General features: G+C 40.3%; 1 protein-coding gene across 4 annotated transcripts in view; it reads right to left on the reverse strand.

Moving 5' to 3' along the window:
* The window catches only part of opn5 (opsin 5), a 473,827-nt gene that overhangs the window by 274,047 nt on the left and 179,681 nt on the right, over window positions 1-20,099 (reverse strand). For all 4 annotated transcript variants that reach the window (XM_068024828.1, XM_068024818.1, XM_068024848.1 and 1 more), the window contains 2 exons: window positions 14,523-14,559; window positions 9,345-9,443 (listed from right to left, as the gene is read on the reverse strand). In XM_068024828.1, coding sequence (XP_067880929.1) covers window positions 9,345-9,443; window positions 14,523-14,559 — 136 coding nt within the window. The remainder of the gene's footprint in view (window positions 1-9,344; window positions 9,444-14,522; window positions 14,560-20,099) is intronic.

Here is a 20,099-nt window from a genome sequence, read left to right on the forward strand (position 1 = left end):
GTATGCTGAAGGGGGAGGGTGAACAGCCAGTAGCCGTGGTACACATTGGTACAAACGACATGGGTTAAAAAAAAAAGGATGAGGTCCTAAAAGCAGAATATAGACAGCTAGGAACTAAGTTAAAAAGTAGGACCTCAAAGGTAGTGATCTCAGGATTACTACCAGTGCCACATGCTAGTCAGAGTAGAAATAGCAGGATATATCGGATGAATACGTGGCTGAAGAGATAGTGTGAGGGGGAGGGTTTTTAGATTCCTGGAACATTGGGACTGGTTCTGGGGGAGGTGGGAACAGTACAAACTGGACAGGTTACACCCGGGCAGGACCTGAACTGATGTCCTAGGGGGAGTATTTGCTAGAGTGGTTGGGGAGGGTTTAAACTAAAATGGCAGGGGGATGGGAACCTTTGCAAGGAGTCAGAGGAGGGGGGATCAAAGACAAGAACAAAAGACAGTAAGGGGAATAAGAAAAGTGATGGGCAGAAAAATCAAGGGCTAGAATCAAACAGGGCCACAGTGAAAAATAGTGGGAAAGGGACAAGAAATGTTAAAAAGACAAGACTTAAGACCTTAACGTGCATATAGATTGGGCAAATCAAATTAGTCACAATACTGTAGAGGAGGAATTCTTGGATGTATACGGGACGGTTTTCTGGACCAATACGTTGAGGAACCAACTAGAGAACAGGCCATCCTAGATTGGGTATTGTGTAATGAGAGAGGAAAAATTGACAATCTCGTGGTGCGAGATCCCTTGGGGACGAGCGACCATAATATGATAGAATTCTTCATCAAGATGGAGAGTGACTTAGTTGATTCTGAGACTGGGTCCCGAATCTTAGTAAAGGAAACTACGAAGGTATGAGGCGCTAGTTGGCCATGATGGATTGGGAAATGTTACTTAAAGGGATTACGGTGGATAGGCAATGGCAAACATTTAAAGAGCGCATGGATGAACTGCAATAATTGTTGATCCCTGTCTGGCGCAAAAGTAAAACGGGAAAAGTAGCCAATCCATGGCTTACAAGGGAAATTAGAGATAGCATTAGATCCAATGAAGAGGCATATAAATTAGTCAGGAAAAACAACAGACCTGAGGATTGGGAGCAGTTTAGAATTCAACAAAGGAGGACCAAGGGATTGATTAAGAAGGGGAAAATAGAGTACGAGAGCGAGCTTGCGGAGAACATAAAAACTGACTGTAAAAGTTTCTATAGGTATGTGAAGAGAAAAAGATTGGTGAAGACAAATGTAGGTCCCTTACAGTCAGAAACAGGGGAATTTATTATGGAGAATAAAGAAATGGCTGACCAACTAAATGCATACTTTGGTTCTGTCTTCACAAAGGAAGACACAAATATCATCCCAGAAATGTTGGGGAACAAAGGGCTTAGTGAGAGAGAGGAACTGAAGGAAATCAGTATTACTAGAGAAATGGTGTTGGGAAAATTGATGGGATTGAAGGCCGATAAATCACCAGGACCTGATGGTATGCATCCCAGAGTACTTAAGGAAGTGGCCCTAGAAATAGTGGATGTATTGGTGGTCATCTTCTGAGATTCCATAGACTCTGGAACAGTTTCTACAGATTGGAGGGTAGCTAATGTAACCCCACTATTTAAAAAGGGAGGTAGAGCAAAAGCAGGGAATTATAGACCAGTCAGCCTGACATCGGTAGTGGGGAAAATTCTAGAGTCCATTATAGAAGATTTTATAGCAGAGCACTTAGAGAACAGTGGGAGCATCGGGCAGAGTCAGCATGGATTTACGAAAGGGAAATCATGCTTTACAAATCTACTAGAATTCTTTGAGGATGTAACTAGTAGAGTTGATGAGGGGGAGCCAGTGGATGTGGTTTATTTGGACTTTCAGAAGGCTTTCGACAAAGTCCCACATGAGAGATTAGTGTGTAAAATTAAAGCGCATGGGATTGGGGGTAGTGTATTGCGATGGATAGAAAATTGGATGGCGGACAGGAAACAAAGAATAGGGATAAATGGGTCCTTTATCCGAATGGCAGGCAGTGACTAGTGGGGTACCACAGGGATCAGTGCTAGGACCCCAGCTATTCACAATATATATTAATGATTTAGATGAGGGAACTAAATGTAATATCTCCAAATCTGCAGATATGACAAAACTGGGTGGGAGGGTGAGTTGTGAGGAGGATGCAGAGGGGCTTCAGGGCGATTTGGACAAGTTGACTGAGTGGGCTAATGCATGGCAGATGCAGTATAATGTGGATAAATCTGAGGTTATCCACTTTGGTAGCAAAAACAGGAAGGCAGATTATCTGAACGGCTATAAACTGAGAGGGGAATACGCAGCGAGACCTGGGTGTTCTCGTACACCAGTCACTGAAGGTAAGCATGTGGGTGCAACAGTTGGTAAAAAAGGCAAATGGTATGTTGGCCTTCATAGCGAGAGGATTACAGTACAGGAGCAGGGAAGTCTTGCTCCAATTATACAGGGCCTTGGTGAGGCCACACCTGGAATATTGTGTGAATTTTGGTCTCCTTACCTGAGGAAGGATGTTCTTGCTATAGAGGGAGTGCAGCGAAGGTTAACCAGACTGATTCCTGGGGTGGCGGGACTGACGTATGAGGAGAGATTGAGTCGGTTAGGATTATATTCGCTGGAGTTCAGAAGAGTGAGGGGGGATCTCATAGAAACTTATAAAATTCTAACAGGTCTTGACAGGGTAGATGCAGGAAGGATGTTCCCGATGGTAGGGGAGTCCAGAACCTTTCAAGTCCAATTACAAGTTTTGTTGCTTATCTGCACAAACTGAAAAACGGAAGTTAGGTGGTAAAGTGAGCATTCCGGACCTGGTGGTCGGGTCGGGCTCGGGAGAAAAATGGCATGACTCGGGCCGGGTCGGGCTTAGGTCCGATGTTGTTCTGTCGGGTTTGTGTCGCATTTTTATATCATGACCTGAGCAGGCATTTACCTCAACCTCCTCTGTTCCAAGGAAAACAAGCCCAGCCTTTTCAATCTTTCCTCATCGCTCAAAATTTCCAGTCTTTGCAAGATCCTCGAAAATCCCCTCTGTACCCTCCCAGTGCAATCACATCTTTCCTGTAATGTGGTGACCAGAACTGTACACAGTACTCAAGCTGTGGTCTAACTAGTGTTGTATATAATTCAGAGCTTCCCTGCTCTTATATTCTATGCTTCGGTTAACAAAGGAATAAATGGCATATGCCTTCTTAACCACCTTAAATCAACCTGTCCTGCTATCTTTAAAGATCTGTGGACATACACTCCAAGGTCCCTCTGTTCCCCTCCACAGTACTCAGTATCCTCCCAGTTCTCGTGGATTCCCTTGCCTTGTTGCACCTCTTGAAATTCATTACCTCACACTTCTCTGGATTGATTTCTATTTTCCACTTTTCTCCCAACTGATCAGGCCGTCTACATCTTTCCACAATCTAAAACTTTCCTGCTCACTGTCAACCACACGGACAATTTTTGTATTTTCTGAAAACTTCTTTATCATGCTCCATACAGTTGAGTCTAAATCATTAATATAAACTAAAAAAAGGGACCAGGTACAGAGCCTTGGGAAACTGCACTGCTAACAGTCGCAAAAGCACCCACCAAACATTACCCTTTGCTTCATGCCACTGTCAATTTTGGATCCAATTTGCCACCCTCCCTTGGATGCCATGTGGGACCTTGTCAAAAGCCTTGCTGAAGTCCAGGCAGACCAGATCCACTGCACTGCCATCAACCCGACTTATCACCTCGTTGAAAAAAAAAATCATTGTTAGGCGACATGATCTTTCCTTTAACAAATCCATGCTGACTTCCACTGATTAATCCACACCCGTCTAAATGAAGCTTTATACTGTCCATCAAAATTGATTGCAAAAATTTGCCCAAAACCAAAGTTAAGCTAACTGGTCTATAATTAGCTCGATTATCCCTTCCTCCCTTTTTAAAAAAAGGGTACAATGCTGGCAGTCCTCCAATCCTCTGGCACCACTCCTGTAGTCAGGGGGGATTGAAATATGATGGTGAGAGCCTCCCCAATTTCCTCCCTTGCTTCTTTTAACAACCTGGTATATATTTCATCCAGACCTGGCGATTTATCCAATTTCAAAGACATCAAACCTTTTAATATTTCCTCTCATACAATGTTTGTCCCAGCCAATTTTTCACACTCTTTCTTCTTAATTATGATGTCAACATCAGCCTCTTCTTTTATGAGGACAGCTGGAAAGTATTTGTTGAGAACCTTATCCACATCCTCCGCCTGCACATATAGGTTACCTTTCTGATCTCAGAGGCCCTCAAGTAACTGTTTCCGGTCCACTTTTGCTAAATATAGTAAAATAGACTTTACTCCAATATAGAACTTTCATTCCTATTTTATCTTTGTCTTTTTTCAGAACCATGCTAAATCTAACTGAATTATGATCATTACCACATAACTGAATACGGGTAGGAGAACTTTTTTTTAATGGTGGAAGAGATTTAGGGAGGATAGTGAATTAAGAGGGGTAACGAGAACTGAGATAAATGATGAAATCACCAAGGATTGGATCACTTAGTGCAAAGGTCCAGAGAGGAAAGAAGGGACGATAACTCACAAGCTTATATTCAATCACCACACCCCTCCCTTAATTGAACCTCAATTTTGGCATCAACACCAACTACCAGTTGGATTCCCCCTTGAGCAAAAGTACATGTGGCAGATCATAAACTGGGTCAGACTATAAACAACAATGAACAGGCTGATCGAATAAAGACCTGCAAAGGTAGGAAGCTGTGATGAGTCACAGACACTCTTTACTGTGGAACACAGGAACAGGAGTAGGCCAATTAGCCTCTCCAGTCTGATCTACTAATGAGCTCATGGCTAATCTGAATCTAACTCCATGAGTTTGCCTCATATCCCTTAAAACCTTTGCTTAATACAAAAAAAATCCATCAATCTTGCTTTTAAAATTAACTATACATCCAGCATCAATTGCAGTTTGCGGAAGAGAGGTCTGAACTTCGACCACCTGTACTTCTACTTCCTGTAGAAATGTTTCCTAATTTGACTCATGAATGGTCTGGCTCCAATTTTTAGACTATGCCCCGCAGTTCCAATATTCCCAACCAGCAGAAATAGTTTCTCTCTATCCTATCTGTTCCCCATAATAACTTGAAAACTTCAATTAAATCACCCCTTAAACCTTTTAAATTCCAGGGAATACAACCCTAGTTTATGTCATATCACCTCGTTATTTAACACTTGGTGTTCAGGTTTCATTCTGGTAAATCACTGCTGCACTCCCTTCAAGCTCAATATATCCTTTCTAAAGTGTGGTGCCCAGAGCTGCTCACAGTACTCCACATGAAGTTTAATTAGGGCTTTGCATAGCTGAACCTGGACTTCTCCCCCTTTGTATTCTACTCCTCTAGATATAAAGGCCAGCATTCCATTAGATTTTTTGACTATTTTCTATACCTATTCATGACACTTTAATGATCTATGTACCTGGACACAGCCCACTCCCCAAATCTCTTTGGACGTCTACTGTTTGTAGCTTTACACCATTCTACCCCTTTAGGTCCAAAGTGGATACCCTCACACTTGCCTACATTGGTGAAATCCAGAATCATGAGATTGAAAAAAAAAACCAGCAATACACACAATGACAACAAAGGTGATCGTGATCTGCATTGCCAAAGCAATAGGACAGAAACTCCAAAGTGTTGGTCCAGCCCCACCAGTGGTATACTGTATACAATTCTGGTCTCTGCATCATGAGAAAGACATCACAAATGCAGAAAAGGATATCTAAATTGATAACTGGGGCTAAACATTTGAGTTATGAAGCTGAGAAGGTTTGCACATGATAAGAGAAAACTTGGGGATGATCTTATAGAATTATTAAAGATCCTAAAGGACAGAGAAACACCAATATGTTTAACAGTCACAGATTCAAGAAAAGAGGACACAGCATTAAGAGGAGGGAGGGTGGAAACAGGTCAGATTTAAGAACTATAAACAGAGATTGGTGAATGTTTGGAATTAACTGCCAAGGGAGTCAATGAGGGTTGACTACATCATAAAGTTCAAGAGGTAGGTTCTGGATAAATCTCTAGTGAAAAATTGGAACCAGCAAGAGGAACGGTATTGTGGAATATGAATTTTTGTCCTGGACACTGGGGCGAAGCAAATAGCCCGTAGTGGGTGTCTGTAGTTCTTTACATTCCAATGTTATTTGTAGGCACTGCAACTTTTTAAAAAAAAGTATTTTAAAATAGTTGACGTCTCTCAAGTAAGAGAGGTGCAAAGCTCAACATTTACACTTGCTGAGGTCCAATGTTTGGTGAAGCACGAAGTGCAAACCCTATGCATTAAGATAAACGATCAATGCTTCAGCATTTGCAAAACTGAAATGTCACACATTGTGGTATTGATTGCAGGAGGTTTCATTCAACTGAAAACTAGCACAGAATTAATTTTTGCTCCGGTCAAGCAGAAGCCTGCTTTTTTTTCCTTTGCATTTTTCTTGTAAATTATTTTAATTTCTTGCTTTGAGATATTATGTAGGCTAGTACCAATGCAAAGAATACTTACAGGCATACAAGGGTCAAATGGAAAACAAGACATGCATTTTAAAACACAAAAAAAACTAAAGTTGGGGAGAACTATTTTTCAAAGTGCTACTTCAGTGATTACGAACAAATAACAATGCAATAGGAAGGACAGTAAGTAACTTAGATGGGAAGGGAAAATCGCAAATTGGCCTAGATGGATTAAATGAGTGGACAAAACTATAGCAAGTTGATTCAAGTGTGAGGTCATCTACTTTGGAACTGTAGAGGAACAAAGAGACTTGGGGATCCAAGTACACAAATCATTAAAAGCTAGTGGACAGGTACAAAAAGTAAGCAGAAAGATTAATGGAATGCTGCCCTGTGTCTCAAGGGGGTTGGTTGGGGTGGTTGCGAGGGGGTGGGGGGAGAGGGGGGGGGGGCAGTGTTCAAATACCAAGGGAAGGAAGTTATGCTTCAGTTGTATAAATCCTTGGCCAAGCCCATTTGGAGTACTGTGAACAGATCAGGGCACTGCACCTTCAAATAGGCTATACTGGCCTTGGAAGGAGTGCTGTGCAGATTCACTAGGAAGTTATCAGAGTTTTATGGGTTAGATTATGACAGGTAACATAAACTAGGCTTGTATTCCCTGGAATATAGAAAGTTAGTGGTGACTTGTTGGAGGGTTTTAGTATTTTGAAAGGAATTCAGAGGGTAGACAGGCAGAGACACACATCACCTCAAAATCAGAGCCAGCCATTCAGGAGAGAAGTTAGGAATAACTGCTTCAAGGAAAGGGTGGTAGCAGTGGGGAACACACATAAAAAGCAGTAGATGCTAGCTGAATTAATAATTTTAAATTTGCTGGAAAGGATATAAAATGATATGGAGCCAAGGCAGGCAAGATGGAGTTAAGATACAGATCACTTATGATCAATGTTCCCTCTGAGCTCCACAGCAATACAGAAGTCCCCGTGTAGGCTGTACACAAGTCGACTGTGCAAAATAAAATGTAAAGGGGCCACGAACTTAAACAAATCGCTCATGCAGTCCAAACACAAATTAGAGGGTATGTTGACATGATCTCTCAGAATGGTGAAACAAGCTCAAGGGGCTGCATGGTCTACTCCTGTTCCTAAATACTGGGTGTTGATGAAGCTACCACTCATTTGACTCAGGATTGTCAGAAAACCCAAAAGACCATTTTATTACCGTAGGACAGACTTATTTAATTGCTAGGCAAAGCACACAAATGGCTCTGAACAAATATATTGATTTATGAAATGTGGTTCAAATTTACAAAAAAAGGTATAAAAACTTTAATATTTTATACATTCAGCACTTTCAGAATATTAGAAAATAACAGTATCTCAAGACATATTCATGCTATGACCCACTTCTTCATTAAACAAAACCCAGAAGATTATGCTGTACTAACAAAACCACTTCCTGACCAGATTCATGGCAGACTACACAATTATGATAGCAACATTACTTCCTTGCCTTCTCTGGGTTTACCACCAACCTTTTGATACTGCATCACTTTCCGAGTCACACTCATAAGTTTGGCAAATTAGAAGAGACCATTGCAAAATGTGCAACCAATTCAAGCAGAAAATCTTCTTTCTACCGAATGAATGCAACTTCACTCATCATTGTTTAAATCTACCTTGTTCTAGACAGCAACATTTTTCAGCTACATACCATTTCCTGGAGCAGTGAACTCCACTATTGCATAATAATGATTGATATATTTCTCCACAGAAATAAGATTAATTTCTGTATTTCTCTGAAAAAAATAATGTCCCAATAAATTGAATACAATTCATGATTGCTTTTACGTTCTCAAGGTATTTAAGTGAATGAACAAATTGAATCCAACACGACGGCAACCATAGAAGCAAGAGAAATGGGATCAAGCTTCGAAAAGAGAAAATGGTTAGTTTAGATTGATCTACTTTATATAGAAGAGTGTGAGACAGTGTGAGAAAAATGGGGGAGAGTGTATACACATTTAAATGAGACCAACTGTATGAACTGCATAATTTTTATCATATGTATTCTTTCTTTTGTTCCTAAGGACTAACTGAACACAAGTATTGTTTGAATGCAAATTAGGTTTTCTTTTAATCCATACCATTGGAAGATATACATAATATGCAACAGTAACTTGAGTTAATCTCCTTTCAAACTAGCTGAAATGACATGCTGTGGGGGAGGGGGGGAATAGAATAAAATTATATCCTCATTCAAACATGATGCATGCTTGTGCATAAACTTTTATTTTCATGACTGATTTCTCTTTCCTATTTTGAGCTAATGCCTGTAGAGAAACTAAGGTAGGTTTGTAGAGAATGGCAAATAGAAAACAAGACAAGTCTACAGCAGTAGCTGCCACTTTGTAAGTGTTTAGGACAAAATGTCCTCTCTTAATAGCAACCAAAACTAACTTGGTCCAACACAGTTTGGTGTTCTCAAATCATATATACCAGAGTCATTCAGATATGCATAACAATAACATTCAATTGGTAAACTAAAAACCATTTGTTTAACAGCAGAGGGCCAAAACAATGAATCTTATGGCAATTTAATTTCAAGCAGACTGGTCTGGCGCTTATTATCTGGACTACTTAAAAGGTAGATCTAGAATCTTCACTATGTAAATAAAAATTGTCTAAACTATATCAGGTAGTTACAACAGGCCATTTCACTTAATTCTTGGCAACATCACATTTTAAACATACACAATTATTCACTTTGTAGTCAAAATATGTGCTCTTTAAACAATAGGAATGCAAACCTCACCTTTTTCTTCAGTTCTTGAAGGAACAGAATCAATTTTGTCTAGATGAATCTTTTTAAGTTCCAGCTTCTTTTCAGCTGGAGGAGGTTCAGGCTTTGAAGCTGAAAGATGCAACATTTCAGACACACTGTTTTTCCTGTTCAGGCTTCTTCAATAAATGTGGCTTTCATCAGTAATTAAATGACATTAACATTTATCAGAGGTCTTTTTTTTTTAAATTGTGCGGCCTCTGAGCAGTAAGCACCAACTTCCTGTTTAATACCTACGCACACATCACCCAATGAGAATAAAGGGGACAGGGTTTTTGAAAAGTATATGAAGTGAATTGGAAACATTAACCATCTATTTCATTGTGCAGTCAAACAGAATCTCACTATCCATAAAAATCCATATTAAAAGAGAAACTACACTGGCACTAAAATAGTTCTCATACTCAAAATGCTGAAAAGGACAGCCCATCTTTCGTATCACTAAGCGCACAATCTGTGGAACTACTTTTGATTTTATCTTAAAATTACCCTACCATGTGAAAATCTTGTTTTTGAAATTAATTCAAATGTATAATTCAAACCAAACTTCAAATGTTACTGTTCAGACTTTTGCAATTAAGTGGGGATTGATATCCAGAAACAGGAACCAGTTATGCAGAGCAAAGGTAATCCTTGCTTCCAAACTAGTAATCCAAGTTAATGGACCTAGATACCTTCACAATTCAAAATTTCTTTACTTGATTGGATTTCAAAACACATCTGTCGAGTGAAGTAGTTAATCCATTAGACTGCTGCCATTTTTTCCATGTGTATACCCCCAAGTGCTCACCCATCTTAACAAAATAATGTTGTCAAATCATAAATCACATTTCAACAAATGGATACAGAGCACAGTTCCTAAAGTGTTGTTTGTGCAAAGATGCCTGACTTTTACTTTAAAATTCCAAATTATACAATTGCATTGTGCAACAATTTAGCCACAAGTTAAGATTGTTAAGTAACATTTTAATAGAAAAAAAAGGAGTAGGCCATTCGGCCCTTCGAGCCTGAACCACCATTCAATACGATCATGGCTGATTGTCCAAACTCAGTACCCTGTTGTCGCTTTCTCCCTGTATCCCTTGATCCCTTTAGCCCTAAGAACTATATCTAACTCTTTCTTGAATATATTTAATGATTTGGCCTCAACTGCTTTCTGTGGTAGAGAATTCCACAGGCTCAACACTCTTTGGGTGAAGAAATCCCTCCTCCTCAGTCCTAAATGGCTTACCCCTTATCCTGAGACTGTGGCCCCTGGTCCTGGATTCCCCCGCCATCGGGAACATCCTTCCTGCATCTAGTCTGTCCAGTTCTGCTAGAATTTTGGAGGTTTCTATGAGATCCTCTCTCATTCTTCTAAACTCGAGTGAATACAAGCCTAATCGACCCAATCTCTCTTCATATGTCAGTCCTGCCATCCCAGGAATTAGTCTGGTGAATCTTCACTGCACTCCCTCCATAGAAAGAACATCCTTCCTCAGATAAGGAGACCAAAACTGCACACAATATTCCAGGTGTCGTCTCACCAAGGCCCTGCATAATTGTAGCAAGACATCCTTGCTCCTGTAGTCGAATCCTCTAGCTATGAAGGCCAACTTTTTTTTGCACAATTAAGTAACTGAATAGTTTCTTTGACATGGACTCGATCACAGTTGCAAATGGTAATTTTATAATCTTAAATGCCTGGCCACTGGAATAGAGGATCATTGGTTGAAACATCTCCAGAGAAGGGTGGGCAGAAAGAGGAAAGCACAGGTGGTATCTCACAACCACTCTCACAAACCACATCACAGTTGGTCAAGAGCATCCTTTGTTGTATCTTATTCTCTATCAAATGAACAATATGGTGAAGAAACAAAGCAGGAAAAAAAACCATGTCCCCCTTAATGGAGCATAAGAAATGGAGGTAGCACTATTATTCGCATTTATTTATCACAGTTAAATCCCAGTAACCAAGCACAGCATTCTATTACATGAATATAGGACCGCAGGAGTAGGGGCCATCGAGCCTGCTCCACCATTCAATACGATCAGGCCATCCACGTCAATGCCTTTTTTCCACACTATCCCCATATTCCTTTATGTCATTGTATTTAGAAATCTGTCACTCTCTGCTTTAAATATACTCAATGACTGAGCTTCCACAGCTCTCTGGGGTAGAGAATGCCAAAGATTCATAACCCTCAGTGAAGAAATTTCTCCTCATCTCAGTCCTAAGTGGCTTCCCCCTTGTTGTAAAATTGTGTCCCCTGGTTCTAGATTCCCCAACCAGGGGAAAGATATGACTTGCATCTACCCTGTCTATCCCTTTAAGTATTTTGGAGGTTTCAATGAGATCACCTCTCATTCTTCGAGGCACGAGAGAATACAGGCCCAGTTTCCCCAATCTCTCTTCATAGGACAGTCCCACCATCCTGGGAACAAGTCTGGTGAACTTTTGCTGCACTCCCTCTATGGCAATAATATCCTTCCGAAGGTAAGGGGACCAAAACTGCACACAGTACTCCAGGTGCGGTCTAACCAAGGTTCCATACAAATGGTGCAAGATTTCACTACTCCTGTACTCAAATCCTCTTATGATAAAGGCTAACATACCATTAGCCTTCCTAACTGCTTGCTGCACCTGCATGTTAGCTTTCAGTGACTTATTGACGAGGACACCCAGGTCCCTTTGTGCATCTACACTTTGTAATTTCTTACCATTTAAGAAATACTCTGCACATCTGTTCCTCCTACCAAAGTGGAAAACCTCACATTTCTCCACATTATATTCTATCTGCCATGTTCTTGCCCACTCACTAAGTCTGTCCAAATTCCCTTGAAGCCGCTTTGCATCTTCCTCACAACACACATTGCCACCTAGTTTTATGTCATCTGCAAACTTGGAAATATTACATTTGGTCAACACATCCAAATCAATGATATATATTGTGATCAGCTGGGACCCAAGTACTGATCCTTGTGGTACCCCACTAGTCACAGCCTGCCAATGCGAGAATGACCTGTTTATTCCTACTCTCTGTTTTCTGCTTGTAAACCAATCTTTAATCTGTGCCAGAATATTACCTCCTATCCCATGTGCTTTAATTTTGCTAACCGACCTCCTGTGGGGGACTTAATCAAAAGCCTTCTGAAAGTCCAAGTATACTATGTCCACCAACTCCCCTTGATCAATTCTGTTAGTAACATCCTCAAAAAACTCCAACAGCTTTGTCAAACATGATTTCCCATTCATAAATCCACGTTGATCATGTCCAGATTATTATCCAAGTGTCCATTTTATCACATCCTTTTGAATAGATCCTAGCATTTTCCCTACTACTGATGTCAGGCTAACATGGATATAGGACCATAAGAGCAGTCGGGGCCATTCAGCCCATTGAGCCTGCTCCGCCATTCAATGCGGTCATGGCTGATCATCCACTTCAATGCCCTTTTCCCACACCATCCTCATATCCCTTTATGTCATTTGTATTTAGAAATCTGTCAATCTCTACTTTAAACATACTCAATGACTGAGCTTCCACAGCTTTCTGAGGTAGAGAATTCCAAAGAGTCACAACCCTGAGTAAATAAATTTCTCCTCATCTCTGTCCTAAGTGGCTTGCCCCTTATTTTGAAATTGTGTCCCCTGATTCTAGACTAGACATCTGACCTGCATCTACCCTCGCTATCCTTTTAAGTATTTTGTAGCTTTCAACGCGATCATCTCTCATTCTTCGAAACGTGAGAGAATACAGGCCCAGGTCTGTAGTTCCCTGTTTTCTCTCTCCCTCCCTTCTTAAATAGTGGGGTGACATTTACTACCTTTCAATCTGCAGGAACCGTTCCAAAATCTATAGAATTTTGGAAGATGATCACCAATGCATCCACTATCTCCATAGCTACCTCTTTCAACACTCTGGGATGTAGAATATCAGGTCCTGGGGACTTATCAACCTTCAGCCCCATTAATTTCTCCTTCTTACTAATACCAGTTTCCTTCAATTCCTCATTCTCCCTAATCCCTTGGATCTCTCATTCTGGGAGATTTCTTGTACTTTCCTCAGTGAAGACAGACACAAAGTAATCATTTAGCTTCTCTGCCATTTCTCTATTCCCCATTATAAATATTCCTGAATGCCAGTAATAGACCCACATTTGTCTTTGTGAAATGTTTCCTTTTTACGTACCTATTTTACAGTCTGATTTTATGTTTTTTGCTAGTTTACATTCATATTCTATTTTCCCTTTATCAGCTTCATGGTTCTCCTTTGCTGTACTCTAAAATCCTCCCAATGCTCAGGTTTGCTTCTATTTCTGTTAACTTTATAGGCCTTTTTTTAATCTTATACAATCCTTAACTTCACAGAATATAGGTTTAGGCAGCCATGTAGCAAAGCGCAGCATTTCAAACAATTAATTTATATATTTGGACGCAAAATAATGAAACTTTATTGTTATTCCCTTGGATGGCTCAGCATGTTCAAGCATCATTGCATGGTACTGCAGAGTACCATGGGTTTATATCTGCACTTTGCCACTGCTTTGCGTGGTCAATGCTTGATCGTGTTCCAATGGGAAATGGAGACTACATTCCTTTCCTTTCAACTTCTAATGCCTTGCTTTCCTTTACTCAGCAAAGGTACGTCAAAGGTGGTTATGTGAAACCTGAATGGCGTGAGCCTTGACTGCATCAGGTGCACCCTTCACCTCAATCATAAGGTTGATGGCTTTCCAAAAGAAGAGCAGGGGAAATCTCCAGTGCTCCAGCCAATATTTATCCATTAACCAACACTACCAAATCAGATTATCTGGTCATTTATTTATTGTTGTTGTGGGGTCTTGTTCTGGCTGCCATGTTTCCCTACATCGGAACAATAATTACACTGTGACTACAGGTACTTCATTGGCCAAGAAACATTTTTGGATATGCTGAGGTCAACAATAGCGCAAATTCTTGATTTCCCCTGAAGAAATTTGTCTGTTTTAAATCTCAGAAGCAGAAAGAGCTCCTTTGCTCTTTCTCTACCCCTTCCCACCCGCCCCCCACAATTTGCTATTCTAACGCTTATTTAAAAGTACATTGCTTTAATGTATACAAATGTAAGAAATGTATTATAACACAGTTATAAGAGTGCAATATTTCAACACTTGGTGAGTATAACATACCTTGGACTTTCATTGGTGGCAGTGGCTTTTTTGGTTTCTATGAAAACAAAGAAGAAACTGGAGCTTAAACATTGACAAAATAATTGTTTGACCTAGAGAGTATGTAGTACAAATGTGCCAACTGTCATGTTGTGACTGCACACCTTTGAACTCATTAACTATTACTGTACTAAATCCGTGGAATATTTCATTAACTTGCCCATCAGATTTTATGTGAAGAGTTAAAAAAAAATCATGAAATCTGACAAATTTAGCAAGTGGTTTTAAAATAAAAACCTGACACAATTAAGATTTCAAAAAAATTACACTCTTGAAGGTAAAAGTCAAATCCAAATAATTCAGATGAGTTTTATTCATCGTGGTGTCATGCAGGCCCCCGCCTGCTAAGCATGAGGCATATTAATTTCGACACATGGACATTAAATTTCAAACTGTTGTTTAAGTGAAGAAAGGACTTGCTTTTAAAAAAAATGCCAGATCTTAGCTGGAAAGATATTTGCATATTAACAGACAGTGTTTGGAAAGGACAAAGGACCATTCCCTGACACATTCAACCCACAATGGACCCTTGGCTGGAAAGATATTTGCATATTAAGAGACAGTGTTTGGAAAGGACAAAGGACCATTCCCTGACACATTCAACCCACAATGGACTTTTGATCCCCCGACATTGAAGGTGGGGGAGCTCGCATTCCAGGCTAACTGCGAAGATGGCCAATTACACAAATGGACATGGTCAAACCAGCTAGTCACATGACTAATCTGTTGGGCAACCTGAGTTTTTTGAATATGTACGAACAGTTTGGGCAGCAGACAGTCTCTCCTGTCTGTCTGCCTGCTCCCATCTCTTTCTCACAAGCCTCTAAATTCACTGAAGACACATAAATCCCAAGAGAGAAAAGTCTCCTACAGTGAAAAAGGTTTAAGAAGAATACTGGGCCCCAATGAAAAGCAAGATCTACCTACAATCAAGGACTCTATAATGAGCTCGAAGAACAGTAACAAAAACTCTTCTGATATTACCTCAAACCTTTCCATTTCATTTTTCTTCTGCTTTTTTCTGTGTTTATTTGCATGTATGCATGCTAGCATGGCATGTCGTGTATCCCTAGGTGTTAACCGTATTAGAGTTGAAGTTTAATAAATTTCAACTTTTCTTCTTTAAACCTAAGAAAGCCCGTTTGTTCTGGTTTCTTGGCCTTATAATTGTAAAAAGGTGAACAAGGATTCACCAAGAGGGAGGTAAAACAAAGCGTGTTTAAAATTAAACCCTGGTACGGTAAGACCAGGCAAAGGCTGAGAGGGAACCCTGGACACCTTTCTCATCTGGTCATAACAGTGGTATTAAGTAAATTCTAGGATGCATTTCTTATTGATCATTAATAAGATCAAGCTCCTCTGAAATCTTGAACAAAACTGAAAAAACATCTCAAAGACAAATAAAACTAAAATAACTCCCCTGAACAACCAGTCTTGAATTTTAAGTTAATTATCTATTCAGTTACTTTCAGCCTTTTGGAAGACTTATCCCAAATGTAGGGTTAGGCTTTCTTTTAATAATTATAATATTGTTAGAACTTCATTGTCATATCCTTAAGCATACCTGTTACACTGTATTCTTCATCTAACATAGCCACAAAGCATAATGGATAAGTTGAGTTGAATGTTAGCTGAAGTTCTGTACAAGTCATAACATGTCGAGAAGAGATGAAAATTATAAAACGCTAGTTAGGTCACAGCTGGAGTACTGTGTACAGTTCTGGGCACCAAACTATAGGAAGGATGTGATTGCACTGGAGAGGGTGCAGAGGAGATTCACCAGGATGTTGCCTGGGCTGGAGCATTTCAGCTAAGAAGAGAGACTGAAAAGGCTCGGGTTGTTTTCCTTAGAGCAGAGAATGCTGAGGGGGGCCTGATTGAGGTATACAAAATTTTGAGGGGCGTTGATAGGTTAGATAGGAAGAAACGCTTTCCCTTAGCGGAGGTGTCAATAACCAGGGAGCATAGATTTAGAGGGGATTTGAGGAAAAAAAATGTTCACGCAGAGGGTGGTTGGAATCTGGAACGCACTGCCTGAAGATACGGTGGTGGCAGGAACCCTCACAACATTTAAGAAGTATTTACATGCGCACTTGAAATGCCATAGCCTACAAGGCAATGGGCCAAGTGCTGGAAAATGGGATTAGAATAGATAGGTGCTTGATGGCCAACAAAGACATGATGGGCCGAAGGGCCTGTTTCTGTGCTGTATAACTCTATGACTCTATTAATTCAGCCCATGTAAAGACCTTTGTTTAAAAGTTGTGAAACTGTGGGTAACCCCAGGGAAGTTGTTAGCCTCTTAATCAGTAAAGATTGTAAACATGCTGTCTGGTCAAGAAGCCGTGAAACGAGATAAGGGGATATCAAACCCATTAAGTGTTCAGTGTTAATGAATAGCCACACCAGGGCAGCACCAGATCAAGGTATGACCTTCTGTCTTAGGCTTTGTGAAGGAGCTCATAGAATCAAGGAAATACGGCAGGGCAGTTAGGAGATTACTGACCAACCAGATAGTCAGAAAAGGAGTTTTACCTAATATGGCACAGAGCCAAGCTAGGAAGAGCGTATAAAATAAGGATCTGTAAGACACGAGGTGCACATCACCGAGAAGGAGGGAAGAAAGAAGATAGACTTCAATCAAGAAACGAGCGATACAATCAACCGGTGATTGAGGATAGGGGCTCCACTGTGAATGCGACTGCGTACCAGTGCCTTTTGTTAAGTATCACATTTTTGTACTCATTGTGATAAACTTAATGAATTCTGTGAAGCCTGTGAAAACACATTCGTACCCAGCATAGTTTGTAGCTAGTCTGAACCGAAAATCCCTTTGAGATCAGCTCTCCCAACTTGGTCTGTAACTGTAATTAACCCAAGTCTTAAAATTAAATTAAAGCAAATTCCAGATCTTACACCTACAATGGTGGTAAAACACAAGCCTAAATACAGGTTTGCCATTTCCTGTATTGCCAAACTTGAAAAGATTTGCCTATCAAGGTCAGGGTGTGTGGAGTCAGCAGCCAGGTAGCAGAATGAATTGAAAGATGGCTACAGAACAGAAGAGGGTAGAAAGCCTTCCAAACTTGCAGAAAGTAGTAAGTGGTGCTACACAGAGAAACATGCTGTGAACACTGTTGTTCACAATATACAGAAATTATTTAGATTCTGGAATTTGAGATATGGTGTCAAAATTTTCAGCTGATAGCAAATTGAGGGTATAGCTAATAGTGTGGATGGCTGCACTAGTATACAGGAAGACAGAAATAGGCTGTGGATTGACAGATAAATAGCAACTAAAATTCAATATCGCAAGTGCGAGATGGTTCAATTGGTAGGAGGAATAAGAAAGCCATTTATTTCTTGGAGGATAAGAAACTAAATAAGGTAAAAGAGCGAAAAGAGCTGAGTTCACAGATACATAAATCACAAAGCAGCAATATATATTGATAGTGTCATAAAGACTGTAAATAGCTGGGGTTCATTTCTAGAGGAACAGAATGCAAAAGCAGGGAGGTAATAATAAAAGGGCTTATTATCAATCCATTTTCAGTTATACTCTGATGGCAAATACTAGGAGGGAATATTTCTGTCCCCAACTGACAATTATGAATCTTGTATTATCAGTTTACTGCAACATATTTTCAGTTTTGAAATTAATCTCCCTAATTTTTCTTTAATGTTGGACTTCAAAGTACATTTGGAGCTGTGCCTTTCATAAGCAAGTTAAATGAAACATGTTCTAGACCAATCTAACTTGGTACTTGGCTTCAAACTTACTCAATTGTGTGCATGAAACACAAAGTAGACAGCAATAGAGAAGAGAATTGTAGCACTGGTAGTCATATTGTGTAGGTGATGAAGACACAGAGCCATGGGATTCTGAGTGTGAAAGATAGGCTCAGATGGAGAAGGCCCACAAGTCCACATGATGCCATCCTTCCAAAATACCAATCTAATCATCTTTCTGGTAATAGATTATCCAATCATTAAATCATTTGCTCTTTGTGGGGCATTGCTGTGCAAACATCGGCTTCTGCGTTTTCCCACATAAGAATAGTGACCAACTTCGCAGACATTCATCGGTTGTAAATCATTTTTGAATGTCCTGAGGATGCAGTAAGGCACTATTGGTTTGTTCTTTCTTCCCTCTTAATTATCTCGTTTCTAAAATGCTTTAATAACTTGCTAACAACCACTTTTTCTGATAAGCATTGCAATTGTTAATGATCCCTGTGCAAAAGGAAGTACTCCTGATGTTCCCTCAATCAGAACTCTGAACTTTTGCTGCCAATCACAACATTAAAATTATCCACAATCCACTTCTGTCCAACAAAACATACTGCTAGCAATGGGGAGTGGGGAGCCAGAGTGATCGGGGAACCGAGTGCTTTGTGCACAGGGTGCTAAGTCAGGAATTTGACGCAAGTGGGAATTCGGTGCAGGGGAGGGGAGGGGAGGAAAGGAGGTGCTGCTTTTTGTTTTACCTCCAGTAGTTCATGAGTGTTCCTCTTTTGTCTCCAAGCTAAGAGACTGCAATGTGCTATTACTTTAGCTAATTAAATTAACAACCAACTAACCAAATAACTATATACAGTTAGACATGGCAGGGCTGAGCATGACATGGCGAGCCAGGCAGGTATAAAGACCCAGCAGGTAGTGATGAAGGAAACTCAGCCCTTGACTTTGACCAACATGTACGAGGCGCTTGCTCCCGTGTGGATGAGCAAACTGACCATGGCACCATGGTGCAGGACACCATTCAAGTGGGGGGAGTGAAAATGAATGTGGTGGTGATAGGGGACAATACAGTTGGGGGATAGATACTGTTCTCTGCAGCCACAACTAAGAGCTCTGAAAGTTGTGTTATCTGCCCCATGCCAGGGTGAAGGACATCTCCTATTAGCTGGAAACAAACATTGAGTGGCAGGGGGAGGATCCAGTTATTGTGGTCCATGTAAGAACCAATAATTTTGGTAGAACTAGGAATGATATTCTGCTGAGAGTGTTTGAGGAGTTTGGGTCCAAATTTAAACACAGAACCTCAAGATAATCATCTCTGGATTACATGGACCATGCGCAAATTGGCATAGAATCAGGCAGATTAAATAATTAAACACGTAGCTCAAAGAATTATGTGGGAAGAAGGTGTTTTGATACATTGGGCACTGGCATCAGTAATGGGGAAAGAGGGAGCTGTTCCTTTGGGATGGGCTTCACTTAAGTTGGGCTGGGACCAGTGCCCTGGCGAATCATATAACTAAGACCATGGATAGGGCGTTAACCTAACAGGGGATGGTTCAGGTGAAGGTAGATTTAGAAATCCAAACAGACAAGTCAGGAAAATATAACAGTGTAGCAATGTGGGTAAAGCCAAGCAGAGTGGGAATCGGAAAGGACAGAGCTTAACAGTAATAGTGAATCAGCGAATAAGGTCCAAGCAAAGAATAGTAGCAAAAAGAAAAATAAAGGGTCTTTATCTGAATGCGCGAAGCATCTGCAATAAGATAGATAAACTAGAGACACAAATAGAGATAA

This window comes from Heterodontus francisci, chromosome 3 (genome assembly GCF_036365525.1).
Source record: "Heterodontus francisci isolate sHetFra1 chromosome 3, sHetFra1.hap1, whole genome shotgun sequence".
NCBI classification, from domain to species: Eukaryota; Metazoa; Chordata; class Chondrichthyes; order Heterodontiformes; family Heterodontidae; genus Heterodontus; species Heterodontus francisci.